Below are 13,231 nucleotides of genomic sequence, written 5' to 3'. Positions count from 1 at the left end.
TTTGATTATAGTTTACTAGTCAGACTATAAATCTTTATGCAAATATAAAACTTCTTAAAAAATAGCTTGTGTGATAGATATAAACTATTTATCAAATTTCTACGAACTGATATACAGTTGAATGAAGAATTGGATTTAGTAAAATTTTATTGCTTATTTGAAGTCAATAAACTTGAAAAACTGTCTATATTTGCATAAAGATTTGTAGCCTATTAATGGTATAGTATGGGTAATTAAAGTAATAAGGTAGTTTGTTTGAATCATATATTATTATATCTGCATGGGAAAGAAAAATTTGCTTTAGGGATAATTTTACTTCAATGATATTATCGCTTTATTGTCATTCAATTATCCATTATTGTCTAGATAAACACATATTACATTATCGTAAAGACAAATAAACGTAGATTTTTTTATATGTCGTCCACAGCAATGATTAGTCAAGAGTGTACACTCGACAAATGTCTCCAGTCCTTATATCGGCAATCTTTATATGTTACATAGATTTTTACACACAATACGTGATAATTTTTTTAATAATATTTTGTTACAAGATACACATATAGACTAATAAGATACAATTGAAATTGGGTTATCGCTAAATGAGCTTGCAAGCTTTCCAACGATGCGATGCTTATAAATATTAGACGATTGCAGCTTCATTAAAAATATCATTTTCATGATTCGTCTAAAAATTATATAGGGATTTTCACATTTTTCGAGCCTGCAAGCTTGACCACTAATCATTATATCATAAACAGCTTCTTTAATTTCATGTTTTATATCGATACTCTGGTATATTATTGAATTAAAAAAAGGTACACAAAGAACGACGATAATATTCCAAGGAATATCCTGAAGATAAATTATTTATATTGCGCAAATATATGTATATATCGTCGACCCTCAAAGTTTTACTCTTACAGTCTTAATGCTCGAAGAAACAATTAAAGCACTGATAGAACTTTGAGGATAATTGTATTATTGTCAGGGCTTGAGTAATTGCGCGCACTACAAATTTTAATACATAGAGGTAAATCCCTTTAACAGCATTGAGTTGATTCTTCTGTTAAGAATGATCAGCCCTATAGAGTAAATTATTTTCGATAGAGATTAGTACATCTTTCAAATGACGATAAACGCTCGCTTATAGTAATTCTAATTAGTTGCTATATTTTATTCATCATTTTGGTAGCTCTATTTAGAATCAAAATTAGAGAATAGTTTTTGCTTTTAGAAATGATTATTCATGCAGGATTATAGAACTTGATTAGCTTAAAGATTATTGTCCACAATTTTCGTATATTATTGACTATCTGTTTGTTTGTAGCAAATTATGACACTAAGCTCAGAAAATTAATATCTTTATTGAAACTCTATATTAATTCGAAACATCTGAAAAATAATATATTAAACTAATGTAGGATTAACTGTATATTCTTTAAATTACGCAAGTGAATAATAATAGTTTCTCTTTAAATCTATAAAAATATAAAAAGGAATGTGTATCGCGTACTTCCCGCTTATATATTTTTAATGTATTCCATGGAGATTTACAAATGTCGAATAATATAAACTTTGAATCGAACATAAATTTATAGATGTGTTATACGAGAGACAGGATTTTCGATACTACAAAATTCAAAAAGGAATATAAGCAGCTAATCGCATTATCTACAATTCTTTACCATCTTCGTTCGCTTCCTTCTTTATCGTATCATTATGCGTTTAAGTTATTACTACTAAAACTCTTTTTTTGTTTTCAAAATACTTCATGCTTCTGCTTTACTTACAGTTGATTAAAGACTCGATTGTAGATTTCTATTCTACCGGCTGAAAGTAAGGCAGAATTTTATAACCCCAGTATTCATAAACGGAATTTGAGCTTAATATCGAGGTTAAGACCCATGCATACATAAAATCTATATTCTATGTAACACATCTGATAGTTTTTAAGATGAAATTAAGTTCAAGTCCGGTTTAGGATTAACGGTAAATCAAACAATCATAATAGAGCTTAATTAAAGAAGAGGAATTAGAAAATTTAATGCAATGGCAAAGCTAGTGAAGAAAAATAATGATCGGTTGTCGGTATTACTGCAATCTTTGGAAACCGTGACGACAATCCCCTCTGAAAAATGGCAGGTAACGAGGCTTCAAACTTAACGTCCAAGCTGCCGTGTTGGGGGTGTAGTCGGACGAGGACCCATCTGAGGAATTCTCCCTGAAATATTTTGCAAAAGTTTGTTAGTATAGTCATACCATTTGTATATTACCCATTGATTTCTCCATGCTATATTTTTCCTACTAGTACACAAAAATGGAAATATCCTACAATTTTAGCGATCTACTGTATCTACCATTTATATATATAAGCCGAGCTCATATACTAAAAGTTACCGACATTTGCAGATTCCAAAATGACTAAATATTTAGTAATTTCTTGAGAAGTAAATACAGCCAGCGATGATGAAAAGAATTAAATATTATTCATGCGTAGTTTGTTAAGGCAAAGCCAGTCATTTGATCGTTAGTATATTATTTTTCTTTTAAATAAAAAATACTTTGTCACCAAGGTGCCTTGATATATCGCACAAATATATTTGAAATCTCTTAAACATACGCTGCTTTTTATTTCTCAAAAAATTAAAGTTTAGGAACATTGATTTGCTAACAATTATATTTTCTATAGGAAATGTTTACCATGCAATTAATACATTAATTTTAAGTAATATAAATTGATACATTTAAACAATAACAGGATGTTCAAAATATAACTTGATTTTATTGAAAAAAATTTAAATGTGAAAGAGTAATAAAGACATCTATTTATACTCTGGAATCGGGATACAGCATTGGGATGTTCCGGTCCCTATTCAATGCAAAATCGGATTTATTTGCTCTGAATGAAAATGTGAGAAAGTTTGAAATACTTTACAGGATATAAAAAAGTGCCTCGCATAAGAAAAGCATCTGGCAGAAGTTATTTTTCATTCTTTATCTGGAGAAAAAATGTAACAAAAATATGAGCTAGTTTATAGGATAAACAAATTATTTTACTTTTTCATTACACATAAACCATTCGGGAGAAACTTCTTTTCATTTCTTACGAATCTTAATGAAATAATTTCGAAATATACTAGATAATATATATTTTTATTCGCAGTCAGCGTAAGCTTCAAACAGTCGGAAGTTTAACAAAAGAGTAAAGTTTAAAATGAAGTTTCTCTTGATGTAATCGCTACCCCGGTAGTTTCATCTGGAATTTCATATCTAATCTAGATGCTGTAGTTACAAGCTAACAACAACATTGTGTGGAATTGTCATTAGAGCTTGGTTACTCAGCACTTCATTTTAATTATATAAGTACTCTAAACAAATTAGAGACACTCAAAGCACCTTAACAGTTTTGCATTTTTTTAAATGGATTTAAGGATAGGATTTTCAGTCACTACTGACGCCGAACTAACGTTGACTGATAAATTTTATCTAATTTTGCAAAGCCAGCTAAACTTTAACATATATCATAAGCGGCGTTCGGACATATATTTCCTAAAAGCACAATAGGTCGGTATCCAGGGAGCTTGTTAAATTAAATAATTGAATATTAAAGGAGATCCTACACACACAAAGTTCAAAATATCATTAATCCAGTAGAACATTTAACACCTATCTACCGTGGTTAACTCCGAGGAGAAGTAGAAAGAGTAGAGGCAGTAGAAGAAGAAGAAGAAGACAATCTTTAGAGGGCACAAGACGTTGAATAATGTCGTTGCTGTTGTTGATGTTGGAAAAAAGGATGATTTTCATGTGTTCGGAGGATTTACTGTTAAAACTACAGGTACAACATACATGAACGAGAGGAAGAGAATCAACGAAGTTTTTAACCACGAGGGGCCTAACGGTCTGACCTTCCGACCAGATATCGCGGAGATCGCGAAAATCGAGATGCTCTGAAGGACGGGAGATAGCCTTGACGAACAGCTGCACCAATGTGTCGTTTATTCGTTGCCAGATAACCTCCTGGATAATCCAGTTCTGCCTGCATCCCCAACGCAGGACCTGTTCCCCACAATCTCCTTTAATTTCGCCAAATGTATTATGATGGTCCGTCTTTTAAAATAAATTACCGCGATATACCACCGTATCATCCAGTATCTTCCTATCACCCATATAATGATACATCCAAAATATGAGTAATAAACTCTTTAGAATTATAAATATACTGATCAGTTTTACGATCATTCGAAGATATAAAAGCTAAAGTTTAGATTATTCTGTATTTTTCTTAAAATCATGAGACATCTGGTATGAGATCAGAAGGATCAATAAAGTTATCCGAGAAACTGTCACTTACCCATGAATCTCTTTACAGCCCTTGGATAGTGTTCGGACAAAGCTTCGATAAGGTCCTCGTAATCCAAGAAATTCGCGTTTTGCACTGCCAAATAGGGATAGTCGTCAGAATCGATGCTCCTTTTGATTCTCTTATCCTGAGAGCTTCTCCTGTGCGACTTGCCATTGTAGAGAAAAGCATCGTTCGTGGTTACATCGTTGCTCCTTTGGCTGGCGTTGTTATTTCGGTCAGCCTCCTGGCGATCGGTGGCACCGGAAGAAGCATCATGGGAAAGTTTGAGCCCTTGCTCCTTAGCCCCTGATAATTGTTTTTCGGTCAAGGACCTTCCATGTCTGTTGAGGGTCCTAATGATGAGGCCACCAGGAGGAAAGGAACGTTTGCTAACAGACCAATCACCGTTCCTCGCCAGGGTATCGTCGTTTTGACGATTCGGCAGGCCGTCCGATATGGCCAGGGAGCCCAAGTACCTCTTCAAATTGGCCACGCTAGTTGTGGGTAGAGCATAATCTCTCGCCAGGGCAGCAACGTTTCTCTTGACGCTTTGGGGCAGCAAATAAATTCCCCTACCCGAGGAAGCTGCATTCGTCTTGCCGGATAGTGGCAACATTCGATCCCTGGCTAAGGAGGCTACGTTCCTTTTGCCAGAGGGCAGACCGTAATCTCTGGCCAAGGACGCCACGTTGCGTTTGCCCGATGGGAGACCGTAATCTCGCGCGACGGATCCCACGTTCCTCTTGTTGTACGGATAGTCCCTTGCCAAGGCCACCACGTCGATCTCTCCGTTCGGCAATGTATAGTCCTGTATCGCGTCTGCCATGTTTTTCCTTCTCTCTTCGTCGATCAGTCTACCGAGAAGAAAATTTTCCATCGATTAAAAAGCTCGCGTCGCTTTGAGTTCATCAGAGCGAGATACGAGAGCGTTAAAGAGCATAGATGAGATAGTTTTTATAATAGAGAGAGAGAGAGAGAGAGAGAGAGAGAGAAAATAGAGAAAAAGAGATCCGACGTATTACAAGAGAAATTTTACCTCGAAGCAACGCTTCTTTTTTCCTCATCGTCGCCAGATACCGGACGTTCACGGACGGTAGTGGGTAGATCGTCGTTTTTCGCCAGAGTGGCCAAGCTGCGTTTTATCATCTCCGTCTGAAGCTTTTTCGGCTCGATATCCCCTAAATCGGCGTAGAAACGTGGATCGTAACGATAACTTTGCGCTCGATCAATGAGGGCGAAAAACTCTCGCATCCCAGGATCCTCCGCAAATTCCAAGTATAGATCGTCAGGCAGGCAAATTTCATCAGTAATCTGATCGTCCGCAAAATCCTGCAAATTCGGCCTCTTCGACATTCTCGATCTCAGCTCGGGCAAACCCACCAACTCCATCAGAAGCTTCTTCGGGAAGCACAATGCTCCCTCCTCATTCTGACACGTCACCTAAACAGAATCAATCATATCGTTTGAGGACTTTTAATTCTCATGAATTTTCACTTTGTTACCATCGATCGTACCGGCTATTGATTCAGCATTCCTTATACTAATATGGAAACAATAGTGGACAGTTTCCTTATTGTCTTCCAATAATCAAGTTTCCATGCCCATTTCAACGCATTGATTAGCACGCGGCAGTTCCAGCTTTATTATGCGAGCTATCGTATTACACACTTACTTCAGTACGTACATAGAGTCCAAACTGGCTCATTCGTGATTGGAAAGAATATTAAAAGTAGTATATACTTATAATACTATGAAGATTTCGTATGACGCACGTTTTCTCGATGATGATATTAATCAATAAAGTCTGGAACGTGAGCTCTTGGGACGCGAGACAGCTATCCCCGTGCTTAAATCGTCGTCACTGTGACGGACATAAATTCAATCGAGACTTGGCTCATTATTGTCCCTCTCATCTGTAAAATTCTTCAGGTAATTGTTTAGTGTGACCTATAGCTGATTTAATATTACTCGACAAAGATTTGAATCTGTTAAACGTGTCAAGTACTTTTTTGCCATATGATTCAGAATTTCGTATGTGCACAAAAATATATCTGGTTGCATCAACTAAATCATTAATTAATTATTTTCCGCGTGTAATTAGTGAAAAGTATTGTGATTTATATTGAGTTTGCACGAAGAATTTTACTAGTAAAATTATGAATAAAGTATGTATGATTAATGGTATATACTACATAATAATTCACGAGTAAAGCCTATACTACAGTGCCTACGTGACTAAAATAGAATGGTGGATTATTTTATGAAAGCTTCTAATTCATTGAAAACATTTCAAATTCTTGTTTTAAAAGGGATTGACGCTTTAGTTTTTACAACTATCATCTGCAGAGCATATGGCGTAACATTTGAATGGAAGAGAGAGAGAGAGAGAGAGAGAGAGAGGGAGAGAGAATTGGGTTTGAACTACTATCTGATTGAATACACTACAGTCACATCAATAACTTTGTACGTGTGAATATATATGTATATATATATTACTCGCGTAAAAATTGAAAATTACTAATCACAAATTGAATTGTATCTCAAAGCAAATAATTTCTTCATCTTAGTAATAATAGGTAGTTAGAAATTAATCAGATTTTTCAAACGTTCGAAGTTTACAAGCAAACTAAGGATGACGTTGGATAAATTCTAGAGATACCAGAGATTCTTGAGATGAGCAAAAGAAAAAGTTTCAGCTATTTCATTAAATAAATTCGAGCTTTTCATGGGAGTGTTTCATGACAGATAACTAAAGTAGTCTTGTGATATCGGACTGATAAACGAGAAAAGTTGCAGAAGAGTAAAGAAAGAGACTGGAAAACGCTTCCTGGAAAGGCAATGGTTAGTGACAAAGCGTTTTCCGATCCGTCAACGAGACCCTATATGTATGTAAACAGAGCATTTCTTTCTTCCGAATGTTTGAAGCCATCTGTTTGTGTGTGCCGTTCTTATCTCATTTCTCTCATTCTAGAATGACTATCATTTGCGTGATTCGGTGTTAGACATTAAATCCCATTTAACTCCTCAGAAAAATCACGCTTAATTATTAATTAATTAATCATTTCATCATGCTGCTATAACCTTATTGCTAATTTTTTATTTTCAACTGAATAATGAGTTGGCAAATATATAACTTAATAATTATCACATAACAGGCTCAGGGGTCACTTATTTAAAAAACCTATGGCACATTTTCTGACGATATGCATATAGTATATGCTACATAATATATAAAGAGAAGACTTTTCGTGACTGGAATAATTCATAAGTAAATTCAGGACTTAACACGTCCATTATATTCCCCATCGATCGCAAGATACTCCATGAGTGAACGAGCGATAGAAACCTCGAAAAAAATTACAATTGCAACAAGTATGGGTGAAGGCTTTTTCAAGAATTTCTCCTAGAGGGAAGAAGACTACATGGTTGTGTTTTCAGTAGAGTATTGATGCGTATTCAGGTTCGAAGGACAAATTTCTCAAGTCGTGTCACGCTTCGTAAAATCCACTGCATTCATCATAAATTATACCTTCTAACATTTTATATATACACCCTTCTTTTCTAGCAATAATATTTTTATCCTAATCTATGTAAATTTGCTAATAAAAATGTTATCAACAAATAAAATAAGTTTAGCAAAACCTAGAATCAATAATTTCATTTAAAAAGTTCAGATAGAAATGATCAAACCTCCTCAGCTACTTTAGCGATCAAATAATAGAAAGACATTACTTGAAATAATAAAATTCAGCTTTATAAGTAATTTTACTATTTCATCACTTCTACTTGAATCATTTTTATATTTCAATATCAATTTCTAACTTCGCATTAGATAAATTTTCAGAAAAATCTCTCTATGACATACATATGTGTCATCATTACGAATAGATATATTTGTTTAATTGTAAGATCATGTTTCACAGAAATCTGATACAATACAAGAATATTAACTTTGATATATAGTATGATAAATTTCCTACAAAAAAATTTAAAGTTATATTCGTAAAAGTAAAACATCTTGGCTCTATACGTGAATGCGAATGATTGACGTATAACTCCATTAACGATCTACTAAAGCATTAACAAAGGAATGGTTCAGTCGTGTTTAGCTACGTATCAAGGGCTGATAGCTTTAAGTGACTATACCTTTCTCATTTTTTTATAAGCTTCCACCCCCAGAGGACGATCGCTCGTGCGGTAACCGTACCTGCCATTTCGTTACATTGATAAACGATATTTCTCTCTCTCTCTCTCTCTCTCTCTCTTTCTCTCCTTAAATTTTCTTTCTATCATTATTATTCAATGACTTATATATAATTATATCACAACTAATTGAATAAAAATATAACAGCAAAGAAGTAAGGTGACATTGGGGAATTAATTACAAGTCGATTGATTTTCCGAGTTATTCAGTCTGCTTATTGCATTGTAAGATCAGTTTGCTATCATTCTAAATTCATTGAACTGGTTTTTCGCATTAGACAGCCATTTATTAATAAGAAAGTTTTAATAGTTTTGCATACACAAATACGATGCATTAATCACATTCACTAACATGTGTGACATTATCTGTAGATATGCTGTCTCGGTTTGAAGCCACGCAGGAACATCGTGATTTATTGTTGTCATTCGCAGTAGCATCGCGTAAACAGCTAAACTAAATAGAATTCGGTGTGTTTCCTGATTTACGTATACACACAATAATGCGCCCACATACACTCGGGTTTATCTCTTTTTATGGATCAATCTTTCCCCCTAATTATTAAATTATGATAAATTATTTAATAATATAAAAAAATATGTTTATTTTTTTCGATTTTTTTCTGTTTATCTGAGGGTAAAAGTTCAATAGAAATTTTTACACAATGATTGGAAATATACAAGAGTATTTCATTAGTATCCGAGTGGCTGCGTGACCTTTTCCGCAATCTTACGGTAGCATCTTTCATTTTATCTTTCATCAGTAATTTCCTCTGTAGGAAAGCATATAGCTTGAATGATTTGTAAATAAGCTGAAGGTATTCCGCGATAATTTCAATGATCGTTTTATTAAAAATATGGTTCATATTTCCAGATGTTTTTGGTTTGCTATATGTGCGCATGTAACAACATATTTTTAAACATTCCAAACGACGCAACTTCAAATGCTCATCTTTAACAGTTCATATATTTTAAACTTTACAATATAAACTGAAATTTATTTGAAATCAGTTTGTCAAACGTTGTAAAACCTCTGTTATGTCATAATTTTCCTAGGTTACTGTAATTATATAGTGGTTAGCAGAAGCCTTATGAGGCATACAGAATAACTTTATGTATTAGTATTATTGAATTTATCGTAGAATTAATTAAGATAATCCAACCGACTTAATTGCTTTCAATCGTAACACTCGAAATTGATATAATGATTGTTATGGTCGATCATAAATTTATTTTATTATTTGGATCGATTTTTCCAGATGAATTATAACCTATAAAAATTAATCGAGCTTTCTTGTATAATTCTTTTTTTTTTCTAACAAAAGAAGAGAAATACAGAGTTAAAACTTGTATCTTTGAGGCACAATTTTGCGAATGAAATTTTATATTTTGAAAAAAAAGTAGTTTGGGTAAATGACTGACTCGTCGAAGTAACTCATATATGTAATGTACACATATATTATGGATAATAATAAGGTGGAAATGCAAGGAGGACAGAGATGGAAACTTCAGAATGCTATTTACATAGGCTGTGGCATGTACGCGAGAGATAGAAGGAATTTCTTGACATGTAAAGATACGTACACGTAACATTGCTTGTGTGATCTGATCAACGTGCTAGAGCTTTGTTTTCTCGATTACCAAGAGTTGCCAACACCTACTCGGTTTCATAAATTAACACCGTTCGTGTTATGCCAGATGTTACCACCAGCCATATTCGACAGAATAGCTTGATTTTTCACATGAATATATCCAATATTAGTCGGCTTATCTCTGACTCATCCAGCTCATTGACTCATTAAAAATTTTTATCAAGCAGCTTAATATGTTAAGTAGTTATATAAATTTCGTTGTCTGTATTTAAATGCTTCGATTTTCTAATTGATAACTTTTTTATAAAGAACAATTTTTTGTACATTATCCATATTAAAGATTTGTACTATTTTAGTGATGGGTCTTAGTTCTGAATTTCATTTCTAAACGGCATACCCTAATAGCATTTTTTCTGCTTGCTTTGCGACAATAAGTAATTCTCTTTAAAGTTCGTCACACGTCGCTCTTACTATCAGATACTTGCACTACTTATAAGAAATTTTAATACCAAACCACCCCTCCCTCTTTTTCTCTTTTCCTCTTTTCCTCTTACAATTTTGGAGCTAACAATTTCTATAAAATTGTTAGCAACTGTAGCGGAAGCTCTTTATAGACCTTTAATTTTTCTTGAAAAGACTCTTTCATGTATTAAATGAATCGATAATTAGGAGATCTAATGTGGACGAAGTAAAAAATTCGTAATTAAAAAAATGATTTGTGTAAATTTATACGGAGTGATAATTGTTAAAGTCCCATTAACGTAGTAAAATTTAATGAATTGTACCAAGTGTAATTTGATGAAGAAATTCAATTAAGAGAGAGAAAAATTAGTGAGTAGAAGATGGGGGAATAAGATGAGGGTAGGATAAAAGGCAAACCTGTTGCTGAGCTATTATACAGATAATAGGAAAGCGAAAAAGCAAAAAAACGATACTATTGAGGATCAAAATAAAATTGAAGATATTTATCGATTGATTGGTGAATATGGGCGTTTTATGAGGTTTCCTTCGATACAGTCTCTTATAAGAATTTAATTATTTTTTAACAAAATAATTTAAATTTTATCATTCTAGTTCTTTTATTAGAAAATATTATATACAAGATGTCTATAATTGGAATCCGTAAATAGCTATAATATTTGATTTGAAGTATATTTTTGGTGTGTGTTGAATTTTTGGCTTTACGTGAGGAAATTTTGGAACATCTGTGCGGTGACTATTACGTCATAAAGCGGATATGACTCTCAGATGAGTTGTTTGCAACGCACTCCCAGTAAAGTTGTAACTATCCCTCGTAAGTACTGAAATATTAAACAACTGGCAAGTTTCTCGATACGTTTAAGGAGAAACGTGAACGGAATATAATAGTCTTCGTGCAGTGTCTAAGCGATGAAAATTGAGTGTGAGCCCGAATTAAGATTAATTTTCTGTTTGTGTGGCAGTCTTTTGATCGTAAAGAAACAATTGGAGCTAACTGTATTCTTTATTAATTTGTTATTCCGTCTCATAGTATATCTATAATTAAATAATACCTTAAAATATCTGTATAAAGAAACTATGGTTGAAAAAGTAAAGATTTGGAAAAGAAATTGAAACAATATTTGCAAAGATCAGAAACATATACAATAAAGAGATCTTTCTGTGTACTTAAGGATAAAGTAAAATGGGATTGGCCAGACAAAATAAGAAAAGTTATTGGCTGTATCAAGAAGGGATTGCCAGCTGTACAAATTTATTCAATAAAATTAGAGAACTTCCCACATCTCGTTCACACGCGTAGCAATATACTATATACACTTAAATCTCCATTTACTTTTCTAAAGTATTTTCATTCACTCATAAAACTTTATGTCGTTTTTTATTCAATGCCAGATTTATTTGTGTTGCTTTGCCTATATAGTAATATTGACCTTAATATATCGTTGCCTGCCTATTTGTTGAATTAATGAAATAATGTAAATTTAAAACAAAAGAAAAAAGATCAATTAGTTTAAGTCAGTAAATTTTTTTACAGATAGGAATAAGTGGCCAAATATTTCCACTTAATTAAATTATTCTGTTTAAAAAATTAGAAAATAAGGAGAAAAGGCTTACCGTAGGTAGACGAACTTCATTTACAACAGCCACACAAAGCAGGAAACTTATGAAGTAGTTCCCCGTAAAGCCCATTTCCGGGTAAAACGAAAGAGTTCCGGTTAATATGACTTTCCGAAAGTGAGTAGTGCTTCTGAGCTTGTTGTCCCTTTATATAGGGTGCATTTAACCCCCGCGCAGGCGTTTACCACCCCCTTACACGATGGGCTCACCTTACATATAGCTGTACGCACGCAATACTTGTTACACACAAATACGATTTGCAAAAAGGTATGATGTGTTAACCATTAAATATCAATGTTATTTTATGATATAAAAAACTTTATTTCTTTCATCCTTCCCCATCCTATAAACTCACAAGAAAGTCATATCTATCTCCCTTTTCGCTTCCCCGATTTTAACGACAAAATACTTCAAATTTAAATATATAATGGCGCACTATATTATTCTAGGAAAGCTCTTTAATAATTGCTACTTGCAAGTTTTGTGAAAGTATTTGAAGGAATTTTATTAAATTTCAACTGTTTAATCAAAATAATTGAATTAAGAATTGCGATTCAATTTAAAAAGAAATTTATTCTTCATTAAGATTTAATTGAAAGGAAAAGTTCTAAACGTGCTTCCTACACCGTGAAGAAATTTAACAAAAAACGATGGAAAATGTTGGGCAGATTTTGACAAAGCAGAGAGTTCAGGTTAGGCATAGCGAGTAGGTGGTTCTGGCGGTTACACGCAATAAAGATCTAAATTAGCCGTACTTCAGTGCTACTTTTCCATTCCTTTTCTTTTTCGCCTACATTTTTACTAGGTTACCTTTAATAATTGGCATTTTTTTTTTTCAGAAGAAAATTTCATAAAATGTAATTTTCTTCAAAAATTATTCCAGTTTTTCATTCGTTTCTTTGGGCTATTTGTGAAGCCCTCATCGTTATTAATGTAGCGACTAATATCCTTGTTAATGCAATTCAATAATGATAAAAATAGAACGTAAAAAAGA

The 13,231-nt window shown here is 33.3% G+C and overlaps 1 protein-coding gene across 3 annotated transcripts; it reads right to left on the bottom strand.

The window, feature by feature from the left end:
* Positions 1-132: 132 nt before the first annotated feature.
* On the bottom strand, positions 133-12,341 carry Nplp1 (Neuropeptide-like precursor 1). Of its 3 annotated transcripts, XR_010822619.1 has the most exons (6): positions 12,235-12,341; positions 5,385-5,788; positions 4,358-5,202; positions 3,853-4,062; positions 3,678-3,775; positions 2,088-2,224 (listed from the first exon to the last, which is right to left on the bottom strand). XR_010822619.1 is itself a non-coding variant. In XM_066727095.1 (5 exons), the coding sequence occupies exons 1-5, from the start codon at positions 12,307-12,309 to the stop codon at positions 2,095-2,097; spliced, it is 1,605 nt and encodes a 534-aa protein (XP_066583192.1). In that variant the 5' UTR covers positions 12,310-12,341; the 3' UTR covers positions 133-2,094. The 3 variants fall into 3 exon arrangements, 2 of the variants coding, with proteins under 2 accessions (XP_066583192.1, XP_066583193.1); XM_066727095.1 differs by lacking the exon at positions 3,678-3,775 and having other exon boundaries at positions 133-2,224; positions 3,912-4,062; XM_066727096.1 differs by lacking the exons at positions 3,678-3,775; positions 3,853-4,062 and having other exon boundaries at positions 133-2,224.
* Between the last annotated feature and the right edge of the window lie 890 nt (positions 12,342-13,231).

This window comes from Prorops nasuta, unplaced genomic scaffold (genome assembly GCF_024137725.1).
Source record: "Prorops nasuta isolate Cenicafe-Biocafe unplaced genomic scaffold, Cenicafe_Pnas_1.2 PNAS00005, whole genome shotgun sequence".
NCBI classification, from domain to species: Eukaryota; Metazoa; Arthropoda; class Insecta; order Hymenoptera; family Bethylidae; genus Prorops; species Prorops nasuta.
This window is presented reverse-complemented; position numbering and strand designations above follow the sequence as displayed.

Coding starts and splice junctions, on each gene's coding strand:
- Nplp1 (XM_066727095.1), bottom strand. CDS start 12,309: ATGGGCTTTACGGGGAACTACTTCATAAGTTTCCTGCTTTGTGTGGCT. Junction 4,063..4,357: donor GGCTGTAAAGAGATTCATGG/GTAAGTGACAGT, acceptor TGTGGGGAACAG/GTCCTGCGTTGGGGATGCAG. Junction 2,225..3,911: donor CCGCGATATCTGGTCGGAAG/GTCAGACCGTTA, acceptor AAAATATTTCAG/GGAGAATTCCTCAGATGGGT.